General features: G+C 49.1%; 1 protein-coding gene across 2 annotated transcripts in view; it reads left to right on the forward strand.

The window, feature by feature from the left end:
• Nucleotides 1-3,250: 3,250 nt before the first annotated feature.
• TMEM40 (transmembrane protein 40) overlaps nucleotides 3,251-21,607 on the forward strand; it is a 30,507-nt gene continuing 12,150 nt past the window's right edge. The window contains exons 1-3 of one of the 2 annotated variants that reach the window (XM_045812467.2): nucleotides 3,251-3,313; nucleotides 18,213-18,293; nucleotides 18,969-19,097. In XM_045812467.2, the coding sequence (XP_045668423.1) occupies nucleotides 18,221-18,293; nucleotides 18,969-19,097 (202 nt within the window). In that variant the 5' untranslated portion in view covers nucleotides 3,251-3,313; nucleotides 18,213-18,220. Of the gene's footprint in view, nucleotides 3,314-18,212; nucleotides 18,294-18,968; nucleotides 19,098-21,607 lie in introns of those variants that run through there. The other variant, XM_045812468.2, reaches the window with a different exon arrangement.

The raw sequence follows: 21,607 nt of genomic DNA on the forward strand, positions 1-21,607 counted from the left end.
GCCATGGATAGGGGCTGCCATCTCCCCATTTTGATGGATGTGGAGACCCAGGCTGAGCTTTCTGTTGCATCCAGAGTGCACGTGCTTGCTGAGTCAGGTGGGCCCCAGTTGGTAGTTCTGGAATGCAGGGAAGCCGGATGCCACGCTCATCTGCTGAGCTGGCTTCCCCGGGGCTGTCAGCTGTGCCCACATGGCAGTGGGAGGTTGTCTCATGAATCACCCCCACACACACACACACACAGAGCAGTGAGGTCACCTCAGGAGGGAGCCGAGCTGGGGCCTCCCGTACACTTCGGGCAGCCCCGTAGCAGTCCTGGCCATCTGCCCATGTCAGAGAGACAGGAAATGCCCTGAGCTTGTGCCTCCGTCCTGTGTCAGGTCCATACAGCCTGGTGCTACAGGTGAGGCAGGAAGCAAACTCTTCATTTGCTCAGAGAGGGGAAGTACCTTCACCTGGGATTAGGAAGCAAACAGAAGGTGAAGACAAGGGGTTTTTCTGAGCACTTACTACGTGCCAGTCATTGAAACCTTTAAATGATACGCAGTATTCTTTTGAACAGGCGTCAGAAGAACCTCAGGAGGGCGGGGGGTGGGTGCGGGTGTTTGTTAGAGTTGCTCATTCAGTAGGACGGGAATGGGACCTGAGAAGTTGCATTTCTAAAAGGTTTTCAGGTGCTGCTGATGCTGCTGGTCCAGGGACCACATTTTGAAAATAACTAATCAGTTCAACTTCCTTTCCCCTGCTTAATGGTGATCTTCAACTTTCTTCTTACATACCTCCAGGGAAAGAGGACTCATTGCCTATTCTATCAACCTATTCCATTTCTGGATTGTTCTTACTGTAAAGGCGAGAATTGTGTGTGTGTGCTTGTGTTGAGATGAAAACTAACTCTATCAGCCCTTCCCTGTAGCCCATTCTTTCTGTCTCTGGACTACACGGTCTCATCAGACAGGAGCAGCTGGAAGGGAGAACAGACCTGTAATTAGACCAAGGGTCTCCCTCACCCTCCCAGTCCATCGACCAAGCCCTGTCTGTTCTACCTTCTAAATCAGGGCTGTCCGACAGGAATATATTGTGAGCTCTATGTACCTGCAAAAAATTTTTAATTTTCCAGTAACTACTTAAAAATAGCAAAAAGAAGCAGGTGGAACTAATTTTAATAATGTGTTTTCTTTAACCCAGTGTATCCAAAATATTATCTTTTAACAGGTAACTAATACCAAAATTATTAGTGAGCTATTGCATATTCTTGTTTTTCATAGGAAGTCTTGGGTGTGTTTCACCCTTACGGCGCATCTCAATTCTGACCAGCCACATTTCCAGGACTCCATAGCCACACGTGGCTGGTGGCTACTGTTTGTGACAGTGCAGTGACCCTGTCCCTAGTCCTTATCTCCCCTGTCATGGCTCATGCTCACCTGGATGGCTGCCCCTCACAGCCTCACGAGTCCACAACAGAGCAGCCAAATCGTTGTCTAAAATGTAGATTTGATCATGTCCCTCTTGTGCGGCTCCCCATAGCTCTCAGGATAACATCCGGCCTCCTTGGCCTGGCTCCCAAGGCCCTGCCTCTCGCTTTCCCTTCTCCCCTCTTCCAGGCCCCACTCCTCTGCTGTACTGAGTTACTTCCAGATGCTCAGCACAAGCAGTGCTTCTTCCCCCTAAGCCTTTGCACGCATGGTTGCCCCTGCCTGGAATGCCCTTGCCATGCTTCTTCGGCTTCCCTTTCAGGTCACTCATTCAGTCAACAAAATTTATTGAGCACCTACTATGTGTCAGACACTGTCCTGGGTCCTGGAGCAAACAATACATAAGGAGGAAATATGCATAAAAAAACGTATAGTATGTTTCAGTTGGCGAACAGTAAAGCAGGATGACAGGGAAAGGTGGTGCTGGCAGTTATCACTTTGTACCCGGTGGTCAGGGAAGGCGTCTTGGAGAAGGTGACATTTGAGTAAAGACCTGAAGAAGTGAGGAAAGGAGCCAGGTGCCTGTTGGGGAAAAAGCATTCTAGACAGAGGGAACAGCCAGTGCAAAGGCCCTGAGGGTGGAACCTAACTGGAGTGTTTGGGGCACATTCCAGTGTAGCTGGGCAGAGTGAGAGAGGAAGTCATTGGAACAAGAGGTGAGTCCCAGATGGTGGAGGGCTATGTAAGAACTTGAGTTTTATCCTGAGTGGGGTGGGAGTACTGGGAGGGTGCTGAGGGGAGGAGGGACATGATTTGACTTGGGTTTTAACCTGATCCCTTGGTTGCCATGATTAGGACAGCTGCTGGGCTGAGGGCAGGAGCAGACAGACTAGTGATCTAGTGATGTTGGCTGGACCAGGGTGGTTGCCATGGAGGTGGAGAGAAGAGGTTGGCTTTGGGATATGTTGAAGGTGTGGCCAACAGGGTTTTCCAGATATGTCAAATACAGAGTATGAAAGAGCGAAGAATCAGGGATGACTCTGAGATTTGGCCTGAGTTCAGGATCCAAAGGACTCCTCTTCCAGGAAGACTTCCTGGGAGCCCACAGCTCCCTGGGCCTTGCCTTCGTGGGGCCTGTCATGGCCTGTCTTTAGCTGGCCTGGGTGCTTCCCAAGGCAGTGTAGGACTTGTTTACTATCCTGCTTCCGAAATGTTTGATAAATTAGTAGGAAGCAAAGGTAGCCTGAGCTGGGGTTATTCTTGGACTCACTGTAGGAGGTCAGTCCCCACCTTTCACCCCCTTGGGACCTGTGTTTTCCTGTCTGCACAAGGCAATAGATATTCTAGCCTTTGCCCAGTTTCCTCACCAGGAGAGGGCACTGCCAGTCCCATTCACAGGAGTCCCCCAGTCCTCTGAGCCCTGGGCCTCCTGTCCTGCCACCTGCCCAACCTCACCCCTTGGGAAAGCATTGGGTTGGCCCACATGGCTGGATCCTGAGTCAGTCTCACCAATGAGGTGGGATCTGGGACACACCCCACCTCCTCCCTGCCCAGAGCTTGGCCCAGATTAGAACTACCCCCTACATCTCTGCCCCCTGAGTCAGCAGTCGTGGCCATGCCCGGGGGTGGGTCTAGGGGTTTAGGGGCCCCATCTGCTGTGCCTGGGGTGTCATGAGGAAGCTTCAAGTCAGACAGGAAGGCCTGGGGCCGATAGCACCAGCAGAAGGAATGCCACCCGGGTGTGTGGTGCGTGGTGCGGCCCAGGGCAACTCATGCCCCGCCCCCTCCCTGTCACGGGGGTGTGGCCTGGCCTGGCCTGCCGCCCTCTTCCCCTGCCCAGCCTGGCATCGGCACAGTCCACACACGGCTCTCCCGGCAGCCAACACGGGCCTCCAGACCACAGGTAATGGGACACGTGCTGGGTGAGGGGCGGGGTGGAGGGTTAATTTTGAGGAGAACAGGCTCTTCCCCCGGCCTGACGTTGTGTGGTTCCTAGGTGGACCTGGATTGGAATACCCGCTCTGCCCCTTCCTAGCTGGGTGAGCACCTCGGTCTCCATCCCTGCAGGTGTCAGGGGAGGATGACAAATGTTCACCTCCCTGGGTTGTTTTGGGCTTCGGCCAGCCCATGTCTGGCCATAGCAGGTGACCAGCTCCTGTTTCTGTCGCTAACTTGCTGCGGGACCTTCAGAAAAAACCTTTGATGCTCCGAGCCTCCGTTTCCCCATTTGTGAAATGGAGGGCCGAACTAGGTCTCTGAAGGCTTCGTCCACTCTGCCCTCGTGGGACCAAACACTTGGGAGGACGAAGGTGTTCCCCCACCCCCAAACATCCCGGTCTCTGTGCTTTGACCAGCAAGCGAGGGCAGCTGCCCTCCCGACACCCCCTCCGAAGGCGCCCTGGGCCCTCTGGGCCGGGCCTGGTAGACTCGAGAAGACGAGGCCAGTCGTCTCCTCTGCTCGGGCTCAACGGCACTTTGGGGGAGAAAATGCTGAGCAGGCAGAGCCGGGCCTTGGGGGAGGGGAGCCCGGCTGCCTGTCCGAGGCTCACCCGGTGGCGGGCGGTGTGGCCTGGAAGGGAGCCCCGCCCCCCTCTGTCCCGGCCCCCAACCCCGCCACCAGCGTCAGGAGCGCCCCTCCGCTCGGAGGAAGCATCCGAGCCCCCCTCCTCAGAGGCGGCCCTCAGGCCTCCAGCCAGTCCGTTTTCTTTGTGAGGGAGACAGAAGATGATAGTCACGTGCTTATTATTTTATACTGCTTTGTTTAGAAACTGCCAGAAAAGTTGAGTCAGGAGTGTGTGTTAGGGGCAGTTGTGGCGAGGGAAGTGTACGGTGTTTGGTGTGCGGTCCAAACCAAGCAGATCTATAAATAAGGGGACCTGTCCTGTCTTTGAAACCCGTGGAAGAGCGGCTAGTGTCGTCCTCTAAAACGCCTCTAAACCTGCGCTCTGAAGTCCCCTCCAGGCCGCCCTCTTAGACCGCTCTCTCCCGCTTGGGGTGGGGGGGGCCTCACTCTTTTTTTTTTTTTTCTATAGTACCTTTATTGAGGTATCATTCACATGCCACCAAAGTCACACTTTTAAAGTGTACAAGTCAGTGTTTTTTAGTATATTCACAGAGTCGTGCAACCATCACCACTATTTAATTGAGAATTTAGGATTTTTATCATCTTCAAATAAACCCCAGGCCCTTTAGCAGTCTCCCTGGCATTTCCTCCTTCCCCTGGCAACCACTAACCTACGTTGTGGATTATCTCTATGCATTTGCTTATTCTGGATATTTTATATAAATGGAATCATATAATAGATGCTCTTTTCTAACTGGCTTTTTTTTTTTTTTCCACTTAGCATCATGTTTTCAAGGTTTAGCCATGCGGTAACATGTCATCAGGACTTCATGCCTCTTTCTGGCTGAATGGTGTTGTATGTTTGTATCACATTTTGTTTATCCGTTCATCAGTTGGTGGACACTTGGGTTGTTTCCACTTTGTGGCTATTATGAATAAGGCTGCCGTGGACATTTGTGCCCAAGTTTTTGTGTGGACATAGGTCTTCAGTTTTCTTGGATGTATACCTAGGAGTGGACTTAAAAGGTCATATGGCGAATCTATGTTTGACATTTTGAGAAATCACTAAACTTTCCCAAAGGGGCTGTATCATTCTGCAATCCCACCAACTATACATGACGGCTCCAAATTTTCCACATCCTCGTTAGTACTCGTTATTGAATGGATTTCTTGTTGTAGACATCCTAGAGAGTGTGAAGTGGTATCTCATTGTGGCTTTGTTTTGTGTTGTTTTTAAAGCTTTATTTAAGTAATCTCTACACCTAACATAGGGCTCGAACTCATGACCCTGAGATCAAGAGTCACATGCCCTTCTAACTGAGCCAGCCAGGTGGCCCTCTCATTGTGCTTTTGATTCGCATTTCTCTTAATAAAGAGATGTCGAGCATTGTTCCAAGGGCTACTGACCATTCCTTTAGAGAAATGTCTGTTCAAGTCCTTTGACCATTTTTAAATTAGTTTGTCGTTTTATTGTTGAGTCCTAGGCATGTCTGTTTTTTCAGGGCAGGATTGTGAGGCTCTGAGAATGAAGGTGGCATGCCGTGGTCCCAGTCAGTGGAGGGTAGTGGTGGGAACTCAATCCGGGTCTGTCTGACATTCAAAACCCAGCAAGCTCCTTTTCTTGCACTAGACTCCTCCTTTCTGGTTTTCGCTGTTGCCAATTACATGTGTGTATGTGGGGGAGGGCGAGTGGAGACAGGAGAAAAGGTGGAAAAGAGAGAGGAGACAGAGAAACTTAGATGACAGAATGAGAAAGGAGGCTGGATTGGCTCTGGCTGTTTAAATAGGCACCCACCTTGGAGAGTCAGAGCCGGGGAGAACCTTTTAAGAGTTTTTGGTTTTTTCCCATTAACCTTCAAACTCTGTGGGGGAGGGGCTCAACAATTTTTACTGGGGGACACACTCCCCCCTAGTTTTTCTTAGTTCCTAAATGTGAAATAAGTTTGATTCAACCCTGAACTCCAAACAGGGAGCAGCATTCCCTAGTGTCTAGCTGGGTCTGAGGATCTAGGGCTGTGGTTGCCACACTTTTTTTGGGGGGGCGGGGTACAGGAAGGGACAGAGGGAAAGGGAGAGAGAGAATCCCAAGCAGGCTCCACACCCAGCAGAGAGCCTGACCCAGGGCTCAGTCCTGCGACCCTGACATCACCACCTGAGCCGAAATCAAGAGTCAGATGCCTAACCAACTGAGCCACCCCGGTGCCCCTGTCACTTTGCGATTGCACGGGCTTCTCAAGAAAAATACTTTAGGCACCCCCAACAGATGCATATTTATAGAATTAGAAATGATATACAAGGGCTGTGATTATTAGTTAATGTCTAAGGGCCCAATATACACTCTGTGTGAATGTAATAATCAAAACAGTGGATGGAAGTCCACATTCCGAGTAGGTTTCCTATTATTACTTCAATAAGCAATACCGTGTGTATGAGATCCCATTCATTGTTGTTTTCAACATGGTAAAGTGGCTGATGAAGGCCTTGAGCGAGGAGCAGCCAGCGGTCTGTCCCGCACTTTTCCTGCTGTTCGCTTGCTCTTTCTGGATTAGAGTTATCTCCATCTGTGGTTTCTTTGCAGGGACTCTTTGAAGCCACTTGTCTGCTCTGCGGGGGCTGATGCAGTTAAAATGCATTGTTTGATCCTCAGACCCACCCAGCCCAGCACCAGTGTCCCGTAGTACATGGCAATGCCTGAATGTAGAGAAATGAAAGACAGGGTGGGAGCACACCTATTGTGGGGCTTCCCACTGGCCTTGGGAACCCCACTTAATAAGCATGACATTCAGTATCAGACATATAGCCGAGGGTGCACATGCTATATAGTACGTCCCTCCTGTACTTTGGAGATTATAATTTGAGATACTGCTAGGTTCTGAGCTAAGGACATCTAAGCCAACCTCTGCCACCGTCACGGCAGGGTGCCCATGACCATCCAAAGCAGTTCTGCAAAGAATTTTGGAAAATTCATTTATATATTGAGCTGGCATCTGTCCTGGTGACATCCCAAGGTCCTGACCTCTGGAGCTCACAGCTCCACGTGGTCCCTCTGTCCTGCAGGAAGCCCTGAAGATTCTGGGGACAGTGACCAGGTCTGTCCACGCAGTGCTTATCCCTAGGCTTAGTACCCTGCTTCTCCAGCCACTTCTCTTGGCTTTGGTCTTAATACCCCACACATTCCCTGGATTATCTCTGTTCGTCCAGACCTTATTCTGTTCAGAACCCAGGATTGAACCTAGGATGGGAGATGATGAGCTATGGGTCACCTTCTTCACTGTAGACTCTGTCCTCCTGTTAATACGACCTAAGGCTGTGTTAGCTCTGCTCCGCAGCTCTATCACCTTGTTGGCTGATATTACACTTTAACAAACATTGGTTATACACCTACTATGTGCTGGACACCAAGATAGATGCTTGTGCTAACATTTACTTACGTTTCAAAGGGTCTTTTAAAACGCCTAGGTCTTCCTGTATGAGCGGCCTCCAAGCTGGGCTCACCCATCCTCTTTCTGCATAGACTTAATTTTGTCCCTTTTTAATCTTCTAGGTTCAGCCTAGGTGCCACCCTGCACTGCTCAGAGGCAACCTTAGGCCCCGGCTGCTTTGTTGGGTGTGCTGTGCCCAAAAGGGTCATATAGATTCATAGCGGGTCTGTCTGGCTTGTGGTCTCCTGGCTGGGCAGCATGGGTTGTTATCCCATCGTTATACTGCCTGGACGGACTTGGGACAGGATGGTGGAGGAGGTGGAAACTGAGGCATCTTCCTTCTTTTCCTCTGTGAGGTTCCCCTCACGCTTGACTTCAGACTCAGATCTGAGTTCATATCTAGATGCCTTGCTGTGTGACCTTGGGCAAGTCCCTTACCCTTTCTGGGCCTCAGTTTTGGTCTCCTGTCTACAGGAGGAATTATACCTGGGAGAAAGGGAGAGACCACCAAACCTGGGGAGCTGGGGGTTGGGGTGGGGGTGAGGTGAGCCTGGGACAGGAAGGGGGAGAGTGTTGAAGAAGAAGGGGTGTGAACAAGTAGTATAAAGAAGAGAAGGAGATGCCAAAGAAACTTTGCTAGGCTAGCATTTCCCTAAGCTCTTAAATTCAGTACTCTGTGACTTCTTTTTTTGAAGCACTTTGTCTATGCCAGGGGCTAGAATATAGTAGAGAGCAAGAAAAGCGTGATTCCTCTTCCCAGGGAGCTCAGAAGTAAAGTCCTTTTAATCTCTATCCTCACAGCAACCTGCAAGACAATGACACTAATCCCCATTTTACAGACAAGGAAACTGAGGCTCCGAGAGTTAACATGATTTACCCAAAGTCACAGAGCTGGGAAGCAAAGAGATACGGCACGACTTGAGTGGGTTCTGTCAGATTCCATTGCCAAAGTGACTTAATCAAGATACCTCTCAGTATAATGTCCTGGCAAAGGGCATGATAATTGTACCACGTACTTTCCTATCCACAAGCCCATATGCACTTCAAAATGTGAATAACATGAATGACATTATTCTCTGTTTTGTAAATGAGAATAAAACCTAGCGGGGAGAAGTGATGTGCCTGAGGGCCCAGAGTGGTTTGGAGGAAGGGCCAGGACTAGGCTCTTGGGCTCATGACAGCTGACTCAGTTTCCTCCCCCACCCCGGTCCCTGCCCTGGGGGTGCTGAGAGGATTTACCAGCCACACCTTGGGATCCCAGAACTGATGAAAAGACCACTTCTGTTCCATGGCCGTGGTTTCCGAGGGTCTGTTTCTGATTCCTTCCCCTCCCTAGCTGTCCTGATGGAGGGATGGAGGAACTCCGGACCCGGGAATTGGTACTGTCCAAATGTGCGGCAGAAGTGTCCAGGCCTGGACGCCAGGATGGAAAGGCTGACCTGGAGAATGTCAGGGATTGAAGCCGGTGGCATTTCCCAAATCTGCACCAAAATACACTGAACCGTATTCTGGGGGAAAGGACTGTGCTCTTGCATGGTGTGGGGTAGGATTGGAATTAATAGGGTGAAATTCCCCTTGTCAGCTCTCTTGGGAGGGAGGCAATGGGAACAGAAAAGCCAGGTCCTGTTGAATGGAAAATGGGACAAGCTTGGGCTTTAGCTGTCTGTGGAGGAAGGAGCCAGGGCATCCTTCCTATCTTTGGAGTTTGGGGGCCCAGGAGCATGGTGGAGTCAGAGAGGGAACCCGGTTTAAGAAGGAAGATGTTCAGAATCTGCAGGGCCCCAGGCTGTGGCAGGCACTGAAGTTAGAGACCATGGCAGCCTGAATAATGGCCCCCAAAGAGGTCTGCATCCTAATCTCTGGAAACTAAGTAAGTAAGTACACAAGGCAAACGAGAATTAATATTGCCGATGGAAGTGAGGTTGCTCATCGGCTGACCTTAACGTGGGGAGATGATGCTGGATGACCTGGTTGGGCTCAATGTCACAATAACACAAGGGTCCTTAAAAGTAGAAGACGGACGGGGCACCTGCCTGGCTCAGTCAGTAAGGCATGCGACTCTTGATTGTGGAGTGGTCAGTTCGAGTCCCACATTGCATGTAAAGATGACTTTAAAAAAAGGAGAAAGAGTGCAAGAGGGAGGCAAAAGAGGTCAGAATGGCGCAAGGTGAGGATTGACCTGACATTGCTGGCTTTGCAGAGGGAAGAAGGTGCCACAAGCCAAGGTCTGTGGGTGGCCTCTAGAAGCTGGACAAAGCAAAGAAATTAAGGGGGCGAGGCGCAGTGCATGTTGGAGAAATAGCAGCAGCGGCGGCAGCAGCAGGAACAGCAGCAAGGAAGTGGATTTTCCTCTAGAGCCTCCAGAAAGGAATGCAGTCCTGCTGACCCCTTGCTTTTAGCCCAGAGAGACCTGAGTTAGGCTTCTCACCTACAGAACGGTGAGAAGCTAAATTTGTGTTATGTCGCAGTCAGATTCCCAAGAGGGAGAGATGGTCTAACCTGGGTACAGGGCTGTGACCGCTTGTCATGGAACTGTGTCGGCCAGACCAGGATATATTTGAAATTAGGGTGTACGCCTGTTTGGGGTGGCTTGGGAAGCCGAAGGAGATTCCGGAGGGCTTTGATATAACCTCCAGAAGAAGGGGCTTCGATCCCAGTGGGCAAAAACAAGCATCAGCCTTCGGTCAGCTCTGTTCTCGGCATAGCTGCTGTTTCTGCTTCTAATTCCCCCAACCCCATTACTGTCCTGGGCCTGTGTCACTTAGCTGGCTCTGCGTTTGTGGCTCACAGGCACAGCCCTGCAGTCTACCTACAGGAAAAGGGCCATTCGCCTGACATTCGAGGCCCAGGATGATTTCCCCCAACCTCACGGGCTTCCTACCCCTTCAACTGTCTGCCACCCACTTCCTCTAGTAAACATTTATCCCATTCTGCCTTTTTCCACCTGTTGAAGTCCACCTCGGTCCCCTCCTCCAAGGTGGGGCAACAGGGAGGGGTAAGCAGCTCCTGAATCAAGAGTCAGGGCTCTGGAGTCAGCCTTGCCCCCGAGTTGCCTTAAGACTTTGTGCAAGCTCCTCTCCATTTCTGGGTCTCAGTTTTCCTGTCTGTAAAACAGGACAATAATCCCCACTCTGCCTCCCTCCTGGTTCACATGAAGATCAAGTGAGCTGGGCAGGGAAAGCACTATGAGGCCATGATGGCTTGGTGTCCCCTAGTATCCCTCTCATCCTGGGCCCAGCCTCTTGTGACAGCAGGAGCTTAGGAAATGTGGGCTGAACTGAAGGGGAAATCCAGTTTAGCAAGACTTGTCGGTACAGAGGCCCTGGCCCCACCACTGACTCAGCAGGGCTGGGCCTTTGGGAGAAAAGTGCTTGGAAGTCAGGAGTTCCATTCCCCTGTAGGATCAACCTGGGATGGGGGGGCGGGGAGGGAGCCCCTGTGAGAGGGGATTTTAGGGGCCTCTGACCAGGGTCAGGGAATGGGGCCTCTCTGCTGGGGCAGGGGTTGGATTCGAGTCCACCCGTCAGCTGGGAGACCTTGAACAAGCCCCGTGTCTGTCTGAACCTCAGCTTCCTTCTGCATAAAATAAGACTTGCATTCGTGAAAGAAGATCTTGGGGAACATGCCATGTTCTCTTTCCTCATTCTGCTTTCTTCACTTCTCCTGTCTCAACACCCCACGGTCCATCTTGCTTCAGAGGAGGTGACAGGCTGTGCACTTGAGCTGGGGAAGCCTGTCCAGAAATCCCTCGGCCAGGGCCTCAGGCTCCACCAGCAGCACCGCCCTTTTGAGTTAGGCATTGCCCTGCACGCCGGTCCTTGAACTTTAATTTTTTTTTTTTAATTCTATTTACCCTTTCTCATACTAGAAATGTGGGTGGAGGAGGGATGGGGCAGGGCATTAAAAGGAGAAACAGGGCTACCTCAGGTCCCACGTCCATGATAGTTCCATTTCCCTCGCTTCTGACGGAGGAGCTGAGCAGGTGCCCCGGCCATGAGGACACTGCTCAGGGCCCCTCGGATGGCTGACTACAAGCCAAGTCACCATCATTGGCATAGCACTCCCATGACTTAGCGGCTTCATTCCTGACGCTAATGACAGGGGCCTGAGGAGAGGTGACAGCTTCACTCCTTCCATCTCCCAACACGGACTAAGCAACTCCCTTTGCTCAACCACTTACTAGCTATGGCCCCAAGAAAGTTCCTTAGTCTCCCCATGCCGTCTAGAAAGTGGGCCCAACCACAGTGAGCCGTCACGGAGTGGTGGTGAGGAACACGTGAGATGACACCGGTAAAGTGCTAAGAGGGTTGCCTGGCAGGTGGGAAGTACTTGGTTGTCGTCGTCATCGCCGCCATCATCATCATCATCATCACCATTATCATCATTTTTGCTCTTTGTGGGACCCATGCAGGCTTCAGGTGACACAGAAGTGAATCAGTCTTAGTCTCTCCCCTGGCTGGGCTCAGGCTCTAGTGGAGGAGACACACCCGGCCGAGCCGAGATCTGTGCGTGACTAAGAACAGTGGCCCTGGAGTTGTGCAACAAAGTGCCCTACCGTGAGGAAGAAGAGTCTGGCACAAGACAGAATTGATGAGGCTCAGGAGAGCAATATGCCCGGGAACAAGGCGGGGGTGCCCTCTGGGCCTCCCCCAATCTCTTTCTTCTTTAGAGTTGCTTCCTGCAACTTTTTCCCATGTGGGACAAGGACCCTTGCCCCTCTGGTCCTGCTAAACTCACCCCAGTATTCCCTCCTTCAGGAATTTTCCCTGACTGATCCTGATCTGATTTGGCCTCTGGGCTCCCACAGACTCCTGGTCTACCACAAAATTCCTTGAGGACAGGGATGCAACTTGTTCACCATGTATTCCCCAGTTCTAACACACGGTGGGTGCTCAATTAACAGATGTAATGTAGGAGAGGGGACGTGTGTATAAAAAGTCCTGCCTATAGGGGCGCCTGGGTGGCACAGCGGTTAAGTGTCTGCCTTCCCACATCAGGCTCCTCTGCTGTGAGCCTGCTTCTTCCTCTCCCACTCCCCCTGCTTGTGTTCCCTCTCTCGCTGGCTGTCTCTATCTCTGTCAAATAAATAAATAAAATCTTAAAAAAAAAAAAAGTCCTGCCTATAAAGCTTTATTTTTCTCAAATAACAAGAAAGCAGGCAGCCACTGCTCAGCAGCTCAACAATGTCTCTGCATTTGCTTTGGCTTTTCCTCATGGTCACAAGGTGGCCGCTGTTGCTCCTACCATCACATTCATGTTCAAGGAAGGAAGGAGAGGCAAGACACAGCACCAGCACTGTTGGCTTCTTTTGTCAGACGTAGCAACACCCTATCCAGAACCCCAGCCAACTTCAGCTATAAGGGAGGCTGACAAAACAAGTATTTAACTGGAGCTGGCAGAACAAAATTGCAGTTCTTTAGCAAGAAAGAAGGGCAGGGCTGATGGTGGCGAGGAGGATTAAGGGAGTGGGGTAAGGAGGATGAGGACTGGCTAGGCAACTAACATTGGGCTTCGTAAAGGAGGTGATATTTTAGCTGTGCCTGGACGGTCAGATACAAATTTGATGGGGCCTGAGCAGGGCTGGGCTGGACACTGAATGTCTGAGGGTAGTAGGAGGTGTGTACAAGAGGAAATTCACATTCACTGAGCACTGCTCAGGGCAGGCACTGGCCATCTTTCCTCCCGAAGGTACTACCGTCACCAGTTCACAAACTGAGGTAACCAGAGCCAAAAGAAGGGGACTGCTCTGCCCAAGGTCATGCCGTGCATAGGTGACAGGAATGTGGTTGGACCCTGGTCAGTCTGACCCCAAAGCACATGCTCTTGCCACGGTACACATACTGTCTTGTTGCCACTCCCGTTGTAATAATGAACAACACTGCAGTTTGGTTAGCAAGAAAGAAGGGCAGGTGTGCTGGGGGAAGGAGGATTAAGAGAGTAGGGTAAGGAGGGTGGGGATCGGTTAGGCAACTAGCACAGAGCTTCGTGAAGGAGGTGGCATTGGAGCTGTGCCTGGAAGGTCAGATACAATTTTGGCGATAAGAAAGAATGGCCTAGGTCTGGAGGCCCCAAATCATTCCATCTGGCATTTATTCCACACCTGGTCTATACCAAGCATTGTTCTAAGTGCCACTTTCACAACTCTGTGAGATTAGCACTATTATTGTCCCATGTTACAGATGAGGAAACTGAGACAGCAAGAGGTTAAGTAATTTGCTCAAGATCCCACAACCAGGAGTGTTAGATAGGACCCAAGCCCAGATGGTCCACGTCTGGGCACAGGGAAGGGTACTGCCTTGCCAAGGTCTTGGTAGCTTAAGAGTAGATTCTGTACCACAAACAAACATACAAAAAACCCAAACTCACAGATACAGAGAATGGATTGGTGGTTGCCAGAGGTGGGGGTGGGGGGTGGCTGAAATGGGCAGTCGAAAGGTTCAAACTTCCAGTAATAAAAGAAATGTCATGGGATGTCATGTACAACATGGTGACTAGAGTTCCTAATATGGTATTGCGGGGGGTGCCTGGATGGCTCAGTCCGTTAAACGTCCAGCTCTTGATTTCTGCTGGGGTCATGATCTCAGGTTGTGGGATTGAGCCCTGCGCAGGGCTCAGCATGGAGTCTACTGGACAGTCTCTCCCTCTGCCTCTGCCCCTACTCATGCATACATATGCACATGCACTCTCTCTCTCTCTAAATAATAAATCTTTAATAATAATAATAATATGGTATTGCATATTTGAAAGTTGCTAAAAGAATATATCTTAAAAGTTCTTATCATAAGAAAAAGAATTTGTAACTATGTATGGGAACAGGTGGGAACTAGACTTATTGTGGTGATCATTTTACAATGTCTAGAAATATTGAATCATGTTGCACACCTGAAACAAATATAATGTTATATGCCAATTACACTGCAATAAAAAAATTTTAATACAATTAAATTTTTAAAAAGATTTTATTTATTTATTTGACAGAGAGAGAGAGAGAGGGAGAGCACAAGCAGGGGGAGCAGAAGAGGGAGAAGCAGGCTCCCCACTGGGCAGGGAGCCTGATGCGGGGCTCGATCTCAGGACCCTAGGATCATGACCTGGGCTGAAGGCAGACATTCAACCAACTGAGCCACACAGATGCCCCCACAATTAAATTTGTTAAAGAGAGTAGATTCTCTAAACCGGTGGTTCTCAAGTGGGGGTGATTTTCACCCCCAGGGGACATTTGGTAATGTCTGGAGACGTCTTTGATCATCATCACAATTGGTTGGGGGGGGATGCTAGTGGCATCTAGTGGGGGGCTCAGCATCTTACAATGCATGCAATGGCAAAGAATCATCGGTCCCAAATGTCTGAAGTGTTGAGGCTGAGAACCCTAATCTAAACTAGTCAGAGAGTAGTGAAGCTCTCCCCTCTCCCAGTTGAGGGCTTAGACTCAGAGCTGGAAGAAGAAATAGGGGAGGCTTTAAAATGAAGCCTGCACAACTCAGCAATGCTGCTGTAACGAACAGACCGAACCACAGGGTTCAAATAAGAGAGAAGCTGATTTCCCGTGCACGGAGCTGATCAGAGGCAGGTTCAGGTGAGCAGGCGGCTCTGTGCATGCGGACTGGCAAAACTTAAATTTCCTTCTGACTTCTAGCTCAGGAATTCCCTGGGGTATTGGCTTGTTTTTGCCTGATTGAGGTGGTTTACCGCCCCCACCTCCCACCCCCAAGGCTGCGTTCCAGCATACACAAAAGCAGGAAAGAGGACGTGGAACGCAAGCAGAAGTTGTTATGTCCAGAGCTGACACCAGGCTGTATCGCCTGGGAAAGCAGATCCTTAAATCTTTAGAAATTTTGGGAGCCGATTGGTAAGCCCAACCATTATTAAATTATAGAAATGTACAATTAAATAAATTCTATTAAAAATAGTTAATAAGTACACCAAATGTATCACTTCCTGATTTATTTGACTACCTTCTGCTATTACTCAGGCACTTGAGATTCCCTATCTGTTTTATCTGTAGGGTAGAAACACCACATGGTGTGTTCTATGGCACAGCCCTTCCCAACTTCGCACTCCACAGCCTCATGCTGGTAGCTTGAGATCAGCCGCGGTGGGAGTGTTTACACCATAGAAACCAGGAAACTCTATAAATCAGAGCTCGATGGTTTGTTTTGTGGATTGTCTACATTTTAGAAAGTGATCAAGAAAACACTAATAGGGGTGCCTGGGTGGCTCAGCGGTTAAGCGTCTGCCTTTGGCTCAGGGCGTGATCCCGGGCGTTCTGGGATCGAGCCCCACATCAGGCTCCTCCGCTATGAGCCTGCTTCTTCCTCTCCCACTCCCCCTGCTTGTGTTCCCTCTCTCGCTGGCTGTCTCTCTCTCTGTCAAATAAATAAATAAAATCTTAAAAAAAAAAAAACACTAATAATGCAGATTGAACCTAAAAACCGCATTGCACCTGCAGCCATTACATTGTGAATAGCGCGAAAAGTTGAGAAAGTATTCTTCCAAAATTTGAAAGCTGATTCGATTCAGCGTTGCTCGCATCACTGACAAACTATGACAACAAATGCCTTAGTTGAAACACTTTGTCTTACTCGTTAATGTGAAAGAAAACAGCAACTAACATTCACCCTGAAAATACTTCCGTTCATCGATGATGTCGGCAACTTTTTTGTTAAAACTAGTAGTAATCAAAAATGTATTAGTAGTCTGAGTTTGTGACCCCGTTGTTGGCAATGGACTTATAAAAACTGATAGTGGGTTTTGCAAGAAATTCCAAAGCACGCTGAAGTTATAGATGTGTGGAATTTGCAGTAAAGAGTGCTGTGCGTTTTATTATTTGTAAACTGTATGCTATACATTTTTTGCATCAGCAAAATGTGTAACAAATATGTGTGTATGTGTGTATGTGCATGTGTACATACTTTTTTTTTTCCCCCCCTGGAGAGCCATTAAACAGTTCTGGGCGCGCCACCACACATATCCCATCCACCCACATTCCATTGGCAGGAATGTAGTCAAATGGCCACACTTAGCTTCAAGGGATGCTGGAAACTATATAGTCTCTAGCTGGCTGGCCATGTGCCCAACAAAAATAAAGGCTTTGCAGGAGAACCCCACTCCATGTGTTTTCCCCAGGGGAGAACACCAGCTGACTGAAGTTAGCCATTTGGATTTTCCAAGGCCACGGTTATGGCCTTCTTGCGGCCTCACCAAAAGGCTGGCCTCCAGAGTTTCCGCTAGCTCCAGCTCAGAATTTCCGTAAAGTACAAAGTCCTGTCCTGAAGGGACAGTTTCCCAAACTTTGCTCTTCACTTCAAGTGCCTGCTTTCTGCACTTACCTTCACTGCTCACATCCGTAATCCTGACAGGCGTGCCGGCCCGGCCAGACTCCGGCTCAGGGCCCCAGACCAACGTTTTGGGGTGTATTAAACAGAATGTGGGTTCTGGAGCGCCTCTATAAAATAGGGACAATAAAACGTACCTTGCAGGGTTATTGTAAGAATCAAATGAGACAATCTTTGGGGAAGTTTTGTTGCCTAGAAACTACAATTCAAGCGTGAGGAGCCATGAATCCCAATTCCTACCTGACTGGTTTGTGACCAGGCTCAGATAAGCCCTCTGTAAAACCATCAAGTACTACACTGAGACAAGATATGGGCACGTTACATTGATAAGTACATAAGGAAAAATTATCGGCGATTTAATTTTTTTATTTTTTTAGATTTTATTTATTTATTTGAGAGACTGAGAGAGCAAACATGAGTGCGAGAGGGGAGGGGGGGAGGGAAAGGGAGAGAATCTCAAGCAGATTCCACACTGAGTGCGAAGCCCAAGGCAGAGCTCAGTCCCATGACCCTGACACCACGAACCAGGCCGAAATCGAGAGCCAGACGCTCAACCGACTGAGCTACCCGGGCATCCCTCTTGGCGATTTTATTATAACAAAAACAATACTGTTAAAAATTTAGAAAATTGAAGTAAAAATAAGAAGCTAAAAATACCCATAATACCACCACCCAGAGATATTTATTTTTTGGCCATTCTGCCACATGAGGGGAGGAATATAAATAAATATAAATATTTATATTTTGATATAGCTCCAATAACTATTACCTCAGGGCCATGTGTGGTTATTTGGACCCCCACCTACGCCCTCGGACTCAACAAGATCATGTTGGAGAAATTCCCAGACATCATATAATTCCACCATAAAAATTTCAGTATCCTTACATTTAAGGACACTTCGAATCAATATAACCTCAATATAAATATCACACCTGAAAAAATTAATACTCTGGTGGAGGATGTTGACAATGAGGGAAGGCTATGCGTGTTTGGGGTCAGAGGGCATGTTGGCTATCTCTGTCTGTCCCTTCCACTCAGTTGTGCTGTGAACCTCAAACTGCTCTAAAAACTAAAAATAAGTTATTCATATTATCAAAAGATGGCCGATTATTCAAATGTCCCTAATTGTGTATTCTTTTTTTTTTGTAAGTTGTTCTCTTGTACTTTTGAATCTTGGGTCTTTGTCTTTTTCTTCTTTATTTGCCAAGCTCTTTTTTTTTAAGATTTTATTTATTTATTTGACAGAGAGAGACAGCCAGCGAGAGAGGGAACACAAGCAGGGGGAGTGGGAGAGGAAGAAGCAGGCTCATAGCAGAGCAGCCTGATGTGGGGCTCGATCCCATAACGCCGGGATCACGCCCTGAGCCGAAGGCAAACGCTTAACCGCTGTGCTACCCAGGCGCCCCTGCCAAGCTTTTTTTATGTTAAGGGGATTAACGAAGGTGATATTAATTAATCACTTATTATTGTTATTCCTCCAGGGAAAACCATGGAGACTTCAGGACCTTCCTCCCAGACTCCAGATCACAGTCGAGTCCATGAAGAACCAGAAGATCTAGACTGTATGTTTGTCTTCTCTCACCCTCTGGGCAAAGCCCCATGGGAGGTAGAGTCCAGCAGTGGGTGGAACAGAAGACCTTCCTCCCCTCATGTGGCAGAATGGCCCAAGTCACAGTTGAATCCTCTAGAAAAGTAATGTTTTACACACACACACACACACACACACACACACACACACACACACGCAGTCCAGTCTGTCCCCTAGAACCTTCTAGCTTTGGGGAATTTCAGTTGCTCCCCTAATCTCAAGGGGGCTCTGGAGGCTTGGGCTGGCACTAGGGAGGGTTCTCAGAAGCAGGGAAGTTTCCTGCGCTACACCGGAATCGGGGATGAGAAGGTTCACTTGACCAGAACACACCTGCCCTGTAATTTACAGTGAATCCTAAGTTGGCAACTATTGTACATAGTCTAGTGGCCTCTGGGCAGGATGGGGGCTTAGAAGCCGCTCTCTGGTTTCCATATTCAGAGGAATTTATGCCTTGAGGCTTCCTCCAGCCCCTGGGGCCTCTGAGAGCTCTGATCTCCTGCACCTTCCACTGGCCCCACATTTTTGGGAAAAATGTCCCAGAGAATCCTGTCATTCCTGGCCCCCAAGTGCAAGGAGATGCCCGGGGAGGTCTTGGTGGTCTCTAGGGTGGGAAGGGCAAGAAACATCCTTTTCTCTGTGTGCCTCCCAGATGAAGAGACAGAGATCCACAAGCCAAACAGGGAGGCTGGACTCTTTTCTCAAGAACAACCTAAGAGAGACAAGTCTTCTGCCTCCTCCTCCTCCTCTTCATCCTCCTCTTCTTCCTCCTCTTCCTCAGGTATAGCAATATTAATATATATGTATATATATTCACAGTATTATTCAAGAAAAGCATTTACATGGAAAAACAATGCCCCATAATCTCCCACCTTGATACTTTAATTCTATTTTTCCATATCCCCTTCCAGACCCCACCAATCAGTGCACATAATTTGTACACAGTTACAACTACCAGACAGACAACACTGTCTTCCGTTTAAAATGTTTTGCTATCGTATCCTGGGCATTCGCCGTGTTATTCTGTAATACCTTTGCAGCTAATTTTCATGCTTACCAAAAAGCCCCTCACGGGCCGCGTCTCATGTAAAGTCACACTGAGGTTTATCGGGAGCACTCTGGTGTTGAACTCAATGTATCTGTCTGCTCAAGCAGCCTGCTAGGGCCAAACCCTTTCTTTGTCACTCACTAGCTATGTGTCCTTGGGTAAATTGCTAAACCCTATATGCTTTGGGGTCCTCATCTGGAGGCTGGGGACGATAACAGAAGGTACGACCTCATGGGATTAAGGCAAGGATCACATTCTTTACACGTGTAAAGTCTTAGCACTGAGCACGTAGTAAAAGCTTTAAAAAAACAACCTTAAGATTATCCCCCAACCTTCCACCAGTTTACCTTGCTCAAAGCCTTTTACTTTTTGAATTTTGGCACAAAACGTGTCCTCAGCATTGACTCCCCACAAGTCCTTCAGTGTGTTACCAGGAAATGAACATCTCCCATTGGGCCTTGATTACAAATTGCCACATTATTCTCTGATAGAAAGCAGAATGTCCTTTCATTTTTGTTCTCTTAATTCAAAATGCTAGGCTGAATGGATAGCAGTGGCAACGTCCTGGCTGGCATTTAAAGCACCTACTATGTGCCAGGTACTCTTCCAAGCACTTTACGTGTAATAACTCAGTTCATTCTCAAAGAGACCCATTGAGGAAGGTGCTATGATTATTCCCATTTTATAGGTGAGGAAACTGAGGCACAGGAAGTCTAACTGACCTGCTGTCAGAGGGCTCAGTAACCAAACAGGGATCCCTGGAGGTCTTTCTGGGACTGGGGAGGTTAGGGGGTGGACTCTGGTCTACTCCTCCACCAGAATGCCTGCACTAAGATCTGCTTTACAGAGTGGGCTGGGGCCTGAGGTTTTATTTGGAGAAAGAATTCTCTGGCTAAATCCTAAAAAATGCTTGCAAAGCCCTGGCCTCACATCCTCACATTGCATATGTTGAGCCTGAGGCTCCAGACCACAAAATCCATGCTTGTTTCTCCAGACAGAGGAGAGCGAGTGATGGGTGGTCCAGTGGGTTCATTTGTAGCCAGTCTCCTCATGGGACTGGAAAGGAAGCCACTGCCCTTATTTTTTTAAAAGATTTTATTATTTCTTTGAGAGAGACGGGGAGAGACAGAAGCAGACCCCCCTGCTGATCAGGGAGCTTGACATGGGACTCGATGCCAGGACCCTGGGATCACGACCCCAGCCAAAGGCAGACGCTTAACCGACTGAGCCACCCAGGCACCCGAAAAAGCCTATTTTTTTTAACATTGATTAATATTTATAAAATACAGAAAAGAAGAAAATCGAAGCCAACCCAAATCCTATCTTCTGAGATAAATACTGCTGTCATAATCTTGATGTACTTCCTGATACCTTTTTCTCTGTATCTAGCTGAGATCACAATGCACTGATTTTAAAGCACAGTTAACCTGGCTTTCCGGAAATTAGAAATGTATCCGCGGTTGAGCGGGAGCTCCCCAAGCACACTGAAGGACAGTAGCTGCCCGAGCCATCTCGGTCATCCCAAGGAAAAGGGAGTCCGGTGGACCTGAAACCAGGAACTTCCTGCAATGCTGACCGTCCAGGAGTGCAGAGAAATCTGTCATTCTTCAAATCTTGATCGAGCTCCTCGTGCAGTCACCCTTAGAACAGAGAGGATCCAGGCCTTGTCCTTCAGGAGCTCGGGATGGTTGGAGAGACGAACAGCGCCACCCCCGGCCTCGGGCCCACAGTGTCGAGTAACCGCAGACGAGGGAGAGCGAAGATGAGTGTGAGCTGGGGCGGATGGAAAAGCCTTCCTACCCCTTAATCTTCAAGATAAGGGGCACACAATGGGAAGAGCCTTCCAGGTGGGCACAGAGTCAGCATGATGTTGTGGGGACACCGAGACGACACAGCCCTGTGCTTGTAATAGGATACCTCGGATGACCTTGTCTTACCTTCATGAAAGCAGCAGTGGAAACATGAAATGATTTGTCCAAGATCACACAGAGAGCTCGTGGCAGATCTCCTACCCCTCTCAGCGCCCCAAGAGCTATCTTTCCTCCAAACCACACTCCTCGTATAAGCTAAATTCCGAGAACACGGGAACGATGTGTTTCCGGCTCATTCCAGGCTGAGGTTCTCCTACAGCTTGCGTTTGTTCTCCGCAGAGCGCAGGGACGAGGACCAGCCCCCAGGAGGAACCGGACAATGCCCGCCAAGCCAGGGGCGGCGCAGCCCCCAGAGACAGCTCGCCTGGTAGG

The sequence above is a fragment of the Ursus americanus genome, chromosome 14 (genome assembly GCF_024610735.1).
Source record: "Ursus americanus isolate L20-20 chromosome 14, mUrsAme1.1.p, whole genome shotgun sequence".
In the NCBI taxonomy this organism is placed as follows: domain Eukaryota; kingdom Metazoa; phylum Chordata; class Mammalia; order Carnivora; family Ursidae; genus Ursus; species Ursus americanus.